Raw genomic sequence first — 13,942 nt, 5'->3', positions numbered from 1 at the left:
ACGGCGAGAAACCCGGTGCAGAGGATCGCGGTACAGATTAGTTACACGCTTCGCAGTGCCGAAGGTGCCCGGTGGTGTCAGTCTCAATTGGCCAATCAACTCCCTGTTGAAGCCACCAGGTATCGGGTCCACTCGCCAGTGGAAGGAGGAAAAGCTATGACGTGCAGTGCCAAAAGGCGTCTTTATCTCGATAACTTGGCGCAAGTTCGAAGCCAAGATTGAGCCCAGCAACCCGGAACCCATGATGCATTCTCTCTCCTTCCGTACATTGTACAAGGCTCGCAATCTCTCGGCGGGCTGACGCCACTGATACCGCCGTCGCCGTACCATACCGTCCCTCGCATCCTCTGCGGTTTCCTAGTTGATTGTGAAGCCTGCGCGGCAGCACCAACCAACTCAAATAAATCCGACCATGTCCATCGCCACAAATGCGGCCTCGCCCGCCCCTCTCTCCCGGTCTGCGACATTGCAATTGACGAGGCGCAAGTCTTCCAAGGACCGCATCCAGGACATTCTCGAGGTTAGTTTTGTTGTCTATTGAGTCTTATCAACTGTCACTGGAAAGCCGGACCACCGTGCCCAGAGCATCAGTGTCTTGGGACCTTGCTTCCGTCAGGGATTCTGTCCATCTTTCCCCACACTTTCTCTCTCGTTGGCGCGTGTCGACAAGATCCATCCCGTGCACCGGTACACAATCCAAACCACCATCAAGCCCGAGTGTGGCCAGCATGTCTCGAATTGCCGCTGCGATCTTCGGTCCCTCGGCGAATCGCATCTTCAATGTCACTGTTCGTACAACATCCTTTGCCGATGATGCACCCCAACCTCCACCCCCACGCCGCACGTGCTCACTTTGAGACAAGAAGCTGACATTCAAAACCCCCCCCCAAAGGGCGCCCGCGAACGAGCCGAGTCCCTCGATCCCGACTCCCCCAACGCGAGTCCCAAGCTCCAACCCCTACTCGGCCGCTCGCGCAGAGCCAGCGACCCCTGCGGCTCGGGTACCCTACCAGAACTCAACGGCAATGGCCACAACGTAGTGACTTCCCAGCCGGAGCGGCAGCGGACCCTCAACTACCAGAGCACGGTCGAGACGAGCCCCGCCCGTAGGAGATCGGCGCTGAGCAGGAAGTCGTCGGCGCAGTACCCAGGGCAGCTATCGCCGCAACCCCCCGGACGGGACGGTGGTGATGGTGCGCCGCGGGAACGGCCAAGGGCGGAGCGGGAGGAGCCTGGATGGAAGCGCACGCTACGCTACTTCAAGAGCGTCGAGCTCGAGAATAAGGGCAGTGTTGCGCGGGACCATCTGGCGCTGGGTACGTTGTTTTCTGCGGCTGCGTCCCCAAAACGGGATAAACTGAAGCAAAGCTAACGGGTTGTTGTTTGTGATCCAGAACGAACGTTCCTCGCCTGGCTCCGGACGTCCCTAGCGTTCGCCTCGATCGGAATCGCTATAACGCAGCTATTTCGTCTCAACACGTCGCTAGCCGATGACAGCAGACAAGCCGAGACTCTCCGCCACCTAGGCAAGCCGCTCGGAACGGCCTTCTTGGGGGTCAGTATATTGATCTTGCTGCTCGGGTATAACAGGTACCTGTCAGGCCAGCACTGGGTGATCAAGGGCAAATTCCCCGCCAGTAGGGGGACCATCATGCTGGTGGCCTTGATAGCGTTTACCGTGACGCTGGCCTCGCTGATTGTCATTCTTACCGTGCAGAGTGGCCCGAGGTGATGTGGCTGGACTCGAGCGGTTATATTTGTCACAAATTTGGGACGGTATCAGGGGGGGTTAACCTGGGGTGTCCGAGGTGGAAAGAATTTCGGGTCGAACGTGAATGGCGAGGATGAACCGAGTTGTCAATATACCAGTGATGCATGACAGCTTTTGTATGAATAAACGAGCCCGAAGATCAGCCGATTAGGAATGGATATCGTCATAGTTGAAGTGTTGAAAAGTCCCAGTTTGTGCTTTTTTGCCAAATGCTCAAATGCACCTCACCTCAACTACAAGTGCTGTTTGTCCCACTCACCTCAACACCGAACTCACCTCAAACCCACACCTTCGTTCACCCCACCATCAACACAGCAACCACCAAAAGACAACACAACCTATAATAGCGTACCCCCCAAAGATGGCCGTCAACGTCCAAGAATTCGCCCAAACCCAAATCTCCCTCCTCGCCTCCGAACTCGCAGCCGAAATCGCCGAGTCATCCGCCCTCGTCTCCCTCCGTATGTCTCCCCCTTTCCATCTCTTCCCTCCCCACCCCAAAAAACAAACAAAACACACAAACACCCACCACCCCATACATAGAAGACCAAACCAACTAACCACCCCAACCAGACTCCCCCACCGCCCTCCAACGCGCCGGCGTCGCGCTGACCAACCTCACCGTCGCCGCCCAGCGCACCGGCCTCGGCGGCAAGACCGTCCTGGAACTCGGGCCCGACCCAGCCACCGCTTCTTCTTCTTCTTCCTCATCTTCTTCTTCTGCTGGTGGTGCTACCGCCGATCTGCCGGAGCATGGCATCCGCGTCGGGGACATCGTGCTCGTGGCCGAGCAGCCTGCTGGTGGTGGGGTGGGGAAGAAGAAGACGGTGGTGGGTAAGGAGGCGGGTGGGGGGGTGAAGGGGGTTGTTACCAGGGTGGGGAGGGCGGTGGTGGGTGTGGCGGTGGAGGAGAGGGATGGGAGTGGGAGTGGTGGTGGTGGTGCGGGTGGGAAGGAGGAGGGGGAGGGGTTGTTGGCGGGGGTGGTCGGGGAGAAGAGGGTGTGGATTGTCAAGGTGGCGGATGATGTTACTTTTCGGAGGTGAGTTTTGGGTTTTATCCTAGGGGGAAGGTGGGAGGGTGATGTGGGGGAATGGGCGGCGATATGGGGGAGGCTGACGGTGGAATAGGATGAATGCTACTATGGAGAGACTCGCTAAGATGGAGGAGAGGGAGTATTCGGCTTTTGTTAGGGTGTTGTTTGGGCTGTCGTCGCCGTCACCGGTTCCGGCGGATTTGACGCAGGATGAGGAGGTTGGGGAGATTGAGTGGGTTGATCCGACGCTGAATGATAGCCAGAAGGATGCCATCCGGTTCGCGCTGGCGTCGAGGGAGATCGGGTTGATCCATGGACCACCGGGAGTGAGTCCCAGCCCCTCTGAGAGTCGACAACGCCGGGGATACTAATACGACGCAGACCGGCAAGACGCACACCCTCATCGAACTCATCCTCCAACTCCTCAAGCGCAACCTCCGCGTGCTCGTCTGCGGCCCGTCCAACATATCAGTCGACAACATCGTGGAGCGACTCGCACCACATAAAGTCCCCCTGATCCGCCTCGGGCACCCGGCACGGCTCCTGCCGTCGGTGCTCAACCACTCGCTCGACGTGCTCACGCGCACGTCCGAGGCCGGCGCCATCGTCAAGGACGTGCGGGCCGAGATGGACGCCAAGCAGGCGTCGATCCGCAAGACGCGCAACGGCCGCGAGCGCCGCGCCATCTACGCCGACCTCAAGGAGCTGCGCAAGGAGTACCGCGAGCGCGAGCGCCGCTGCGTCAGCAGCCTGGTCGCCGGCAGCAAGGTCGTGCTGGCGACGCTGCACGGCGCGGGCGGGTTCCAGCTGCGCGGCGAGCAGTTTGATGTTGTTATCATCGACGAGGCCAGCCAGGCGCTCGAGGCCCAGTGCTGGGTGCCGCTGCTGGCGGCGAGCAAGGCCATCTGCGCGGGGGACCACTTGCAGCTGCCGCCGACGATCAAATCGCTGAATTTGAAGGGCAAGGGCGGCAGCAAGAAGGGGAAGGACGCTGCTGCTGGCACCGAGGGTGTGGTAAAAGGGGCTACGCTGGAGACGACGCTCTTCGACCGCCTCCTGAAACTCCACGGTCCATCCATCAAGCGCATGCTCACGACCCAGTACCGCATGCACGAGAATATCATGCGGTTCCCGTCCGACGAGCTCTACGAAGGGAAACTCATCGCCGCGGAGGCCGTCAAGGCGAGGCTGCTAAAGGACCTGCCCTACGAGGTGGACGACACGGATGACACGACCGAGCCAGTCATCTTCATCGACACGCAGGGCGGTGACTTTTTGGAGAAGAACGAAGACGACCAGGACGCCGGCGGCGGAAGCAAGAAGCTCACCAAGAGCAGCCTCTACGGGGACAGCAAGAGCAACGAGATGGAGGCGGCGCTGGTGAGGCAGCACGTGCGGAGTTTGGTGGATGCCGGGGTGAAGCCCGAGGACATCGCGGTGGTGACGCCGTACAATGCACAGGTGCGTGGCAATCCCTACCCTTTATTTTGATGCTCCCTACGTATATGTACTCGCATGATCGCCGCAGCCATGAGTGGGTGGATGCCTTGCGGGATGACGCTCATGCCATGCGGCGGGAAGCATTGACGCGCATGATCAGGCGGCTGACAAAACCTGGGATGAACCTAGCTCGCGGTCCTTGCGCCGTTAAAAGAGAGCTTCCCCGGAATCGAGCTCGGCAGCGTCGATGGCTTCCAGGGTCGGGAGAAGGAGGCTGTTATTGTCAGCCTTGTCCGGAGCAACGCGGACGGCGAGGTCGGCTTCTTGGGTGAGAAGCGCCGGTTGAATGGTGAGTTGATACTCCAATCCGGTGGGCGTACATTCATGGTTGGGGCTTGCCGCGGATAATGTTTCTCGGCCGCATCCCTTCCCATTCTATTAGTGCATGCCACAGCTACGATGGCAAGGGATGAGTGTTAATGCAATCATCACAGTGGCGATGACACGGCCAAAGCGTTCGTTGACCGTCATCGGAGACTCTGAGACGGTGAAAAAGTAAGTTGCCCCGGATCTCGTTGTTTGAGACAATTCGTGGCTGACTTGAATCTACAGGGGCAGCAAGTTCTTGAAGGACTGGATGGACTTTCTAGAAGAAAATGCCGATCTCCGGTACCCGGATCTGGCATCACTTGCCCAAGATGCATAAACGGAGCGGAGCGCCGGCATCTCGGGATAAAAGTCTCGGCCTTTGATATTTATGCATCGGATCCGGGCCGCATGTGCGGAATCGATCTAGAAGCTCCGATGGAAGGAGGAGACAAAATGATCCGGTCAGGGGTCTCCATTCGAATCAATCATATGCGAGGTGGTTCCGGTGGTTCCGTTGGTTCCGCTGTTGTCTCGCTTCCGGTTGAGAGATCGGAGAATTTGCTCTTTGCTGTAATTGCTCGGATAGGTTGCTCTGCAGAGTTCCCCGTTGGCGTGGGGATGTGGTGGTGGCGTTCCCCCGCGGGGATCTGGGGGTCGAGGGTGGTCCAGACGAAAATGAAAATGCACGGACAGCAGGTTCAGGTTCGCGCATCGCCAATGGTTGCTGCAGTCGATTGATGAAACAGATCTAAGAATATGCGGCCGGGTACAGTAATCTGCTGACAAAACCGACCGTTTTCAAGAGGCTTTTGCTTTTTTGTGTGTGTTCGTCGTCTGGTCTCTTTCGTCCCTTCCATATCGACCGTTGAGGTTGGGAATGAGTGGATTAAGTTGACGAATGGGGCTTTTCCGGGCACCCTGGCCCTTGTATGTTTCACCTTCCCTGTCTGCGGAGACAGCACTGACGAGATTGCCAAGGCGTGCAAGGGCGGGGTTGGCTTCCTCGTTCAACCTCTCGCCCCTTTTCTGGCCGAGAGCTGCCCGCGATCCGACTCAACCGCAACCTACCAAAAGCAATCCTGCGAGCACTGGTTGCACCAAACTGCTCATCCATGCTAAGCTCGCTTCGTGTTTTTACTTGACGGCATCTCGCTAGCACTTGCCCGAAGTTTCATATCTACGACCAACTGCAATGTTGTGACACGCTGCGAGGTGTCTTGTGGCCTCCAGGGCTCGGGCGCCGTGCCACGTCCAGGGGTTTGTCAAATCGATGGCAGTGTCTCATCGGCCTCGTCATGCCCTGTCCTTCAGACAAACGAAATGCGAAATGACCGTGCACTCCGGCTCGTTGACCAGGAATTTCTCTCAACGCTGCTGGTTTCGGCGTCACTGTCCGGCGGACTGTTTCCTGCCGAATCTGTGCAAAGACGCGAGCGCATCCTGCATGCCGTTTAAACAGCCGCGCTTGAAGGGTGGTCCTCGAGCCGGTATTGGCTGATGCGCCGTGTCATATTTTTTGCGCGCCAGAGTTCAGTGCAGCAACGCATGCAGTCTCGCGGCTAGTTGAGCGCTCGCCAACCTGGTTGGCAAGGCCTTCTGCCTGTTGTACATAAGCATGCGCACGCATGCAGACGGCGGAGACAACGTATCAAGGAGGTTGCAACGAAGGTGCGCGTCTCGTGTCGTTTAGGGCAGAGAGCTGCATCTTTGAGGCGGCGACATCACGAGAAACAACCGGATGGCACGCACGGTTGGGGGCTCCGGTGGTGCGGCGGCTGGTGGACTCTGGAGTGTGCCCGGCTCCCAGATATCAAGAGTTTGGACCACCGGGCAGATCATAAAACGCACCCCTCGATGATAAGATGGCCCGGGGACGCTCGCGGTTTGTCGGGTCCCGCGGCGTGGATCAAACTCGCTTGACAAGGTCCATAGTGATCTGGTCCACTTTGTGCGAGCTGGATATTGACTGCCCCCACCGAGTGCCTTCCAGAAAGGCTCTGCTGTCCATCTGATCCCGAACTCCGTGGGAGGAAGGGACATCCCACGCCTGGGGTAGGAACGAATGCCTCCATGGGATGGATGATCGTACGATAAACCGACCCGTTTCCTTCCACAGTAATACACGGGCCTCCTGTGTACTGTGTCGGCATGTTCAAGTTCACAACAGACAAACAAAATTCTCCTTGTTCCATTCGTGACACCGAACCCTCGTCAAGACACTCCCGGCCAAAAGGGATGCAATTCCCAACAGGGATGGTGTCGACAAGCATCAGGGGTCTCGACTCAATCGGGGCCACGCGATGCGATGCGCTAAATTAGGCCCGCAGTTGGCTTCCTTTTCCAGCACTGGCCACTTTCTTCCACTTCTTCCCGAGAAGCTCCCAAATGGTGTTCATCAGGCACTTTTGCTCTGCCCGTCCCGGCGACCAAGCAAAGCTACAATTACAAGCGAGAGCATGAACAGGAGCGGCACAGGCTGCATCAGAAAGAGATTCAACAATGCGCGAGGTTGCCTCCTCAGACCTGAGAGGCTCTGCAATTTAGAGGCAAGTCAACGCTTGCCAACGGCGGCGCGGGGGTGAAGTGGGCTCCAAGGCTTTTTGTCGATTCTCGGCAAGGCTTTCCCGTCATCTGTTGCCATCCACGAGTTATCCTGTCTGTCCTGGGCGTGCGTGGCATTCAGCCTACTGCGGGCTGCTCACCGTCCGAGACAGCCCCTTCGAACCAATGCAGCTCCGCCAAGGTGCAGCTGCAGGCATGCGCCCGAGACACTACTCCAAGTTGTTCTTTTCAAAGAATATTGCGTCGAGCAGGCAGGCGAGAGAGGGGCAGACTGCTTGCAGCCGCCCCGTATCATCACAGCACACAGAAGAACACTACGAAGACTACACCCTAAGATTCCATCGGCAGGGCCACTTCGCGAGCTCGGCCTCGGGCACTCGCTAAACAGCATCCCGGGCTATTTGCAAGACAACACAGCCCGCATTGGATGAATCAAGTGAGGCTCTTCTCCTCCAGATGCCCCCCCCCCGGACGCAGGCACGGACGCACAGACTCGCATTCAAGGAACTGAAGCCCCGAGAGAGGCAAGCCTCACGCCCCCTTCCCCACCCTGCGACCCCAAACGCACCCCTCATGCCCCTCTCCCATCACCGTCGCATCAGTCGTGTCCATCCTTGCACCTGCATCGCAAGCTTGGGGCCCCCGGGGGCCTCGTCGGCGCAGCATGTTGGACATTAATATCCACCATTGGTGCTGCTTTCTCCCCTCGCGGAGCCGGTCCCGCGATCTTGTGTGCTGTTTACCTCTTGGTGCTGCTGGTTTGAGTCCCGCGTCTTCGCGTCGACCAACCCTTCGCCAGAGTCCAGCATGATACCTGATGCAGCGGTCCAGGGTGTGCCGTGCTGCTGAGCTCTCCGTCCACTTGTCGTCCATAAACTGACCGGATCCATTCTTTCCATAAGCCGCCACTCTCCGTCCCACCACATCTCACAACCAGTTTCCTTCTTTGACGAGGGGGTCTCCCACCAACGCCACTTTGACAGGGACCAACACGCTCCGGGCACCGGGAAAGGGACCGCATCGCTGGCAATGCGGACTTTGTAACGGTGGAACGTCAAAGAAGTTATTATAGGTTCATTGTCCCCCACCGACCTCATCCACGCAGGACGCACCAAAGAGCAAGGCGTCGACCCGGTCTGCTTGACCCCGACGGTTGGTTGGTTGTGCGCAGATGGCCAGGAGTAGACGACAGCCTTATCAGTCACCTCCACCCGCCCACATCCGCCTTCTTCTCTTCCCATAACCCTGTTGCTGTCTGTCACGGACCGACAGCCTACACCAGCCGCCATGCCGAGTATTTTTGGGAAATCCGGCTCCACCGCCGGCCGTGCCAAGACCCGGCACAAGTCAATCCGGGGCACCATCTCGGCTCCGATCCCGATACCCACGAGTCCGGATGAAGACGAGTTCCCGATCCGGAATCCGGGGTCGGCCAAGGCGTCGATAAAAACAGATGACGAGTTCCCAATTCGCCAGTCGGGGACTGGGGTTGCGGCCCCTCTGCCAACCACCGACGGTCCCGAGTCATCACCAGAAGAGCCCGTCGAGGGTTCAGAGGCACCTGAGCTTGGAGACCAGCAGGATCAGCAGCCCCGCGAGCTCGAATCTAGCCCCGATAGCGGGACCGGACCTGGAGGCGACCAGGAGAAACCACAGGCTCTTTCACCAATCCCCGAACCGCCTTCAGTCAGTGGCGGCTCAGGGGGCAGTCGCACGGACTTAGCACAGGATGTCATTCCGGAGCCGCCGTCCACCCCGCCACCAGCGCCGCCGAGCGGCCCCAACACGCCCGCCGGGCGCCCGGAATCACGCCCCGCTTCACGCCCGGCCTCGCGATCACCCCCTAACCGGGTCTCACCCCAAAAGACCTCCCCGCCAGCCGCCTCGTCCTCGCCGTCTTCACCACCCGCAAGGAGAGCCACAAACCCTGTACTCAGTACTGTCAGATATTCCATGATCAGCGATGCCCCCAGCAAGCAGACCACTCAGAGCAAAGATTCTCCGCACCGGAAGAAGTCCACTTTGCGGTCCGCGTTGGGAAGGTTGTTCGGCCGGGGCAAAAAGAAAGCCCCCAATGGAAACCAGGATGCTCCTAGGGAGTCTAGACGTGAATCCAGGCCCCTAGGATCCGTACAGCATCGAAGCGTGAGTGTCCATATTCCAACATGCGGACATGTGCGTGCCTGACTAACACCAAACCTAGGACCCCACGGCGCTTAGCCGATCAAACCAGAGGTCCCCGAAGCGGTCGGCCTCGCTCCCCATGAGCGAGTTTGACCGACCACTCCGGTCCCATTCCGTTGGTCCCGACGACATCATGGCCATCGAGAGTGCGCGCAACTCTCTGCAGGGTGACCCGGCTTCGTCGAGCGCTGCAATCCGCAAGCGGGCTGCGACCATGGGTGGCCACGCCTTGCTGAGGCCTCATCTATTCAACCGAGAATGGGGGGCCGGCCTATCACCACGCCCGGCCAGTGCCCAAGGCCGCGCCAGCCGGGCTGGCGGCCGGGCGGACCCCGATGATCCCACCGAGATTGGCCGCGCCATTACGAGCGATAGTGGCGGTGGTCTTCGGCGGCGGTCCCGGAGCCTTTCCGGCTTGCAGGGTCTTGCCGGACTTCAGCGCGCTGGCCGCCGGCGGAGTGATGAGATACGCTATTGGCGCGAGTCGTATAACCCGGGATTCATGTCGCCCTTGTCATCGAATGCGCATGACGATGTCGACGACACCGGCATGGTAGACATCAGCGCTCCCGAAAGCCCCGCGGTCGAGAGACCTCCCAGGACCCCTCCCCAGCCGTTCAACTTCGGCCTTCTGTCCAAGGAGATGCTTGGGATGAAGATCACGCACGCAGCGGACATGGATATGCGTCTGGGGGGCCTCGAGTCTCGCACGCTACATCTGGAGCGCGCGGTCGACAAGTTATGCCACACAGTCCCGGGCGTTAAGCGAGTGGTTGACCGCAAGGACATGGTCCGCCCCAGCAGCTCTCGTCGATCGCTCGAGACCGACACACAATCCCAAGTCTCCCTCGGCGATTACCAAACTTATACATCGTCCCTCCAGCCACCCCCGTACCCGGCATCCAAGGCCAAGGCTGCAACAGCCAACCCCCCGAACCGCCCTATATCGACCTCCACTGTCCGCGGCGCCGCAAGCCTCCCCACGCTCGGCCGCGAGCCCGGCCACGACCCTCTCCGGGACGAAGTCATCGCCAAACTCCGCACCGACCTCGACGCCGAGCGAGCCGCCCGCCAGGCGCTCGAGGCCCAGGTCAAGAAGCTGTCGGAGCGCCTCAACACGCTGTCCACCACCATGTTCGCCATGGTGCGCGGGCCGTCCGAGTCGCGGTCGCAGGAGCGCCTGACGCTGACACCGGCTCCGTCGACGTCGGCGGGTCCCGGCGGCAGCGGGTCAGCACTGTCGCTGCCGCTGACGCCTAAGATGGCCACCTCGCTGCTCGCCCCGCCGCCCCCGCTGATCCCGCGGGAACAGCTCTCGGTATTTGAGACGGACGACGATGACGACGATGGCGACGCGCCCGAGGCGCGGGCTGCTACTGCTAAAAAGCAGACCAAGCGGGCGGATCTGGACGAGGGCGAGGTCACGGAGGACGATTTCCAGACGCCGAGGGAGGGACAGACGCCGATGGTGGGATATGGCGCCTTTGGTGAGGAGCTCAGGCCCGAGGACGACGATGAGGGTGGAGATGAGGACGCCCGGAAGAGGAGGAAGGCGGCGAGGACGCTGAGCTTGAGTCAGCTTACGCTGGGGAAGGGCAAGCGGACGAGGGTATGAGACTAACCGCTTGCCGTTATTGAAGGGAGGGGTGTTCCGCGGAGATGGATAAAGGGGGCCACGAAACCCCCCCCTAGGTGCGGATGGTTTGTTTGCTCCTTACGGCCGGGTCCCACGCATTCCCCACGACGCACACGGCACTTAAACGGCCTCACCTTTCTCACGGCATGTGTTACGGCCGATTCCCACGGGTACCTCGATTCCCATTCCCCCGATCTACGCATTCACTCGGCAACATTGACTTGCATCCATCGTCACGGCAGTGGCTGTTTCTTCGATTCCGCATAGCGACACATGTAATGCTTAGTTTTATGACTCTCTTGGCCTTTTTTTCTGAGCTACTGGCCACTGGCTTTCTTTACCTTTTTTTTCTGTTGTAGTTAATCAGTGTATACTAGATACCCTCCTGAGCATTTCCAGGCCGATTTCAGGGTTCCTTCCCTCGCTTGGGCTTTTTTTTCGTTGGGTGGTTACCGTCTTCTAGCATAGCGAGTTTTCTGAGCGATCAATACCATTTATTGTTGGTGTCATTCATATCGATGTCGTTTGACCGTTATGTTAATTTGTGTTATGTGTGTAAGAGAGATCCATGTGTTGACATTTAAACTCGGGCTAGACAATTCCCAAAGACAGTATACGGCTGGAAAAGAAGGCAAGATATGATGTTTTATTCTCCCCCTTCGATCCCCTCTCCCTCTTCCCTTGTTCTCCTTACTCTTCCTCTATCTGTCTATCCACTAGGTCGTTTATATTATTTTCCCCTTCTTTCTTGAACCGGATTTTGGTCCGAGCTCCGGCCCCCATGAAAAGTAACCGAAGGAACGCATGAACATGCAACCAACGTAGTACTTGTCTTATACCCTGTTAGCCATCCACTCAGCCCGTATGTTAAGTTTGGCCTGGGCCACAACAACGTTAATACACTATCCGAGAGCCGGATCTAGAATTGCTAGTAAAGCCAACCCGGTCACCGACATTCTCCCCCTTCAGCACATACATAAGCCAATCTCTTCCCACCCCAGCGCCCCTTTCTAGGGTCGAATTTACCAAGGCTTCTCTGGGGGGCATAGTATCACCCCAGCTCCCACAACGGTACCATTACTCGTCGGGTTCAGTGGCCACCTGTGCCAGGGAAACCTGCAGTGTCCGCTCCCTCGCCGGGGCGTCACAGAGTACTCATAAAAAGGGGCTGTACGGTGGAGTGGCAAATCGAGGAGGACATGCCTTGCTGGCTGGCAAGTTGAAGGGGATCCGAATGATGGTTGTGGTGCCGGTCCCTGCTGCTGAATTAAAGGACATGCGCCCATTCATGGCCTCCACCATGGCCTTGCAAAGGCCGAGCTCGTGTTGGACGCAGGCCCATTCCATCGTCCCCAAGGGGCCAGCCGGAGAAGATGCTCCGCCGATTCTCGCCGTGTCTGTGATGACAAATCTGAGGATCGTACTTCCCGAGTCGCCTTGCTCCTTGGATACCAAGAGGCGGATATCGCCTACACATGTGGCTTTGATGATATTCCTCAGTAAACTGCTCAGGAGCCGTTGTAAGTGACCCGGGTTTCCCATAACTTCAAAACCAATGCTGACATCATCTGCGATGTCAAATCGGAAAAGCAGTCCCTTGTTCTCAGCGAGGGGTTGGAGTGCCTCGAATATTTCTTTGATGACGCTCGGCACGGAGAATTGTATATTGATGGGCCTGGCGCTGGGGAGGTCCGAAGTGTAACGAACGAGGGTCAAAAGGGCGTCCGCGAGCCCCTGGATTTGCTCTTGGAGTTTCCATTGGGCCAACTGCTTGTCAGCCAAAAGCCGTTCAGCCACGCTGACGACACTGGCAACTTGAGTCTGCAGCAGACGGACCGTCTACTAGCGTTAACGTTCCTAGTATTTCCAACATGTACTAACAAATAACCTACAGCGTTCAGAGCTTGATCCCCTAGCCCAGCGGCACATTCGTCTACCGCCGTGTAGCCGTCATTGTCGTTACGACTCGGCTGGGTCTGGCCCCTGAACGGCGTCGTGTCGATGACATAGCCCATAGCACAATCGGGACCGGTGCCTTTGGTGTGGCCGCCAGGGCCCGGAGTTTCACGAGGCACTCCGAAATGTGCTCGATATTGGCGGCCATCTGACTTGTGTTAATGGATTGGATGTTACTGATATATGTTGGGAAAAGACGACGTGCCAATCTCGCAATCCTGAAGAGTTTCTGGGCATTGGCCGTTTATGACAGCATCGAGACATCCGAAGAACGGGGGTATTCGTTTGTCGGCAGGTCCCGAGATCAGCCGCCTGAAGGCGTTGTATACGTTCTCTCCGATGTACGGTGTAGAGTCGCTGCTGCCAGTATTTGAAGGGTGGCGAGCCAGGCTGCTCGCTCCTCCCGCCATCGTAATCCCCTGGTTATTGTCGACGGCGAACACGGCCATACGAGCCATGGCAACGGCGTATAAAAGACAGCTGTGGAACCTTGTGAGGGTGGCGAGTTGTTTTTCGAGTTCCCCAACACGATCACTAGCGGTGCCTTCCCCACCGTCGGACGAAGGGTCGCAGATGGGCCTGGTCTCTACCGTGGAGGCGCCTGGGAACAGTTCGCGCAGCATGTCATTGGCCATGTCCGAGTCACTGGCCATGTTGCTCTGAGGGAAGGGGGGCAAGTTTTTGAATCGGTTAGTATACAATGAGGTTCCGATAACAGTTTCAGACGCGGCGCATCGGTGAGATGTGGAAGCTATAATGTCAGATATCAGGTACGAAGGTACACATACTCTGCCTTCGACGAACAAACGAGAATTTCTAACTTGGAAGGCCTCGACCAGAGAGAGTACCTAAGCTCGCGCCTACCTTGCCTGCTTGCTGTACAAATTGTAGTGGCCTATAGGTGCCTAGGTAGCTCTTTCCTAGGTTCCTACCTTCCTACCCACTTTATCTGAGAAGACGGACCTTAGGCTGGAGCCGCCATCGGCCTGCC

General features: G+C 58.2%; 4 protein-coding genes across 4 annotated transcripts; 3 read left to right on the top strand and 1 right to left on the bottom strand.

The window, feature by feature from the left end:
- The first annotated feature begins 116 nt into the window (after positions 1-116).
- Positions 117-1,945, top strand: B0H64DRAFT_382181 (uncharacterized protein). Its single transcript, XM_062802847.1, has 3 exons — positions 117-520; positions 893-1,316; positions 1,395-1,945. The coding sequence occupies exons 1-3, from the start codon at positions 413-415 to the stop codon at positions 1,730-1,732; spliced, it is 870 nt and encodes a 289-aa protein (XP_062664428.1). The 5' UTR covers positions 117-412; the 3' UTR covers positions 1,733-1,945.
- A 187-nt stretch (positions 1,946-2,132) lies between these two features.
- Positions 2,133-4,950, top strand: B0H64DRAFT_438039 (P-loop containing nucleoside triphosphate hydrolase protein; the record flags this gene model as incomplete). Its single annotated transcript, XM_062806312.1, has 7 exons — positions 2,133-2,232; positions 2,345-2,810; positions 2,899-3,130; positions 3,186-4,265; positions 4,434-4,593; positions 4,739-4,799; positions 4,857-4,950. The coding sequence occupies 7 exons, from the start codon at positions 2,133-2,135 to the stop codon at positions 4,948-4,950; spliced, it is 2,193 nt and encodes a 730-aa protein (XP_062664427.1).
- A 3,512-nt stretch (positions 4,951-8,462) lies between these two features.
- On the top strand, positions 8,463-10,974 carry B0H64DRAFT_438038 (uncharacterized protein; the record flags this gene model as incomplete). Its single annotated transcript, XM_062806311.1, has 2 exons — positions 8,463-9,320; positions 9,379-10,974. The coding sequence occupies 2 exons, from the start codon at positions 8,463-8,465 to the stop codon at positions 10,972-10,974; spliced, it is 2,454 nt and encodes an 817-aa protein (XP_062664426.1).
- Positions 10,975-12,150: 1,176 nt separating this feature from the next.
- B0H64DRAFT_438037 (uncharacterized protein) lies at positions 12,151-13,604 on the bottom strand (the record flags this gene model as incomplete). The annotated part of the gene is made up of 3 exons (XM_062806310.1): positions 12,151-12,834; positions 12,888-13,099; positions 13,214-13,604. 3 exons carry the CDS (start codon positions 13,602-13,604, stop codon positions 12,151-12,153), a joined length of 1,287 nt encoding a protein of 428 aa, XP_062664425.1.
- Between the last annotated feature and the right edge of the window lie 338 nt (positions 13,605-13,942).

The sequence above is a fragment of the Chaetomium fimeti genome (genome assembly GCF_033439085.1).
Source record: "Chaetomium fimeti strain CBS 168.71 chromosome Unknown B0H64scaffold_1, whole genome shotgun sequence".
In the NCBI taxonomy this organism is placed as follows: domain Eukaryota; kingdom Fungi; phylum Ascomycota; class Sordariomycetes; order Sordariales; family Chaetomiaceae; genus Chaetomium; species Chaetomium fimeti.
The sequence above is the reverse complement of the archived record's forward strand: the minus strand, read 5'-3'. Positions and strand labels throughout refer to the sequence as shown.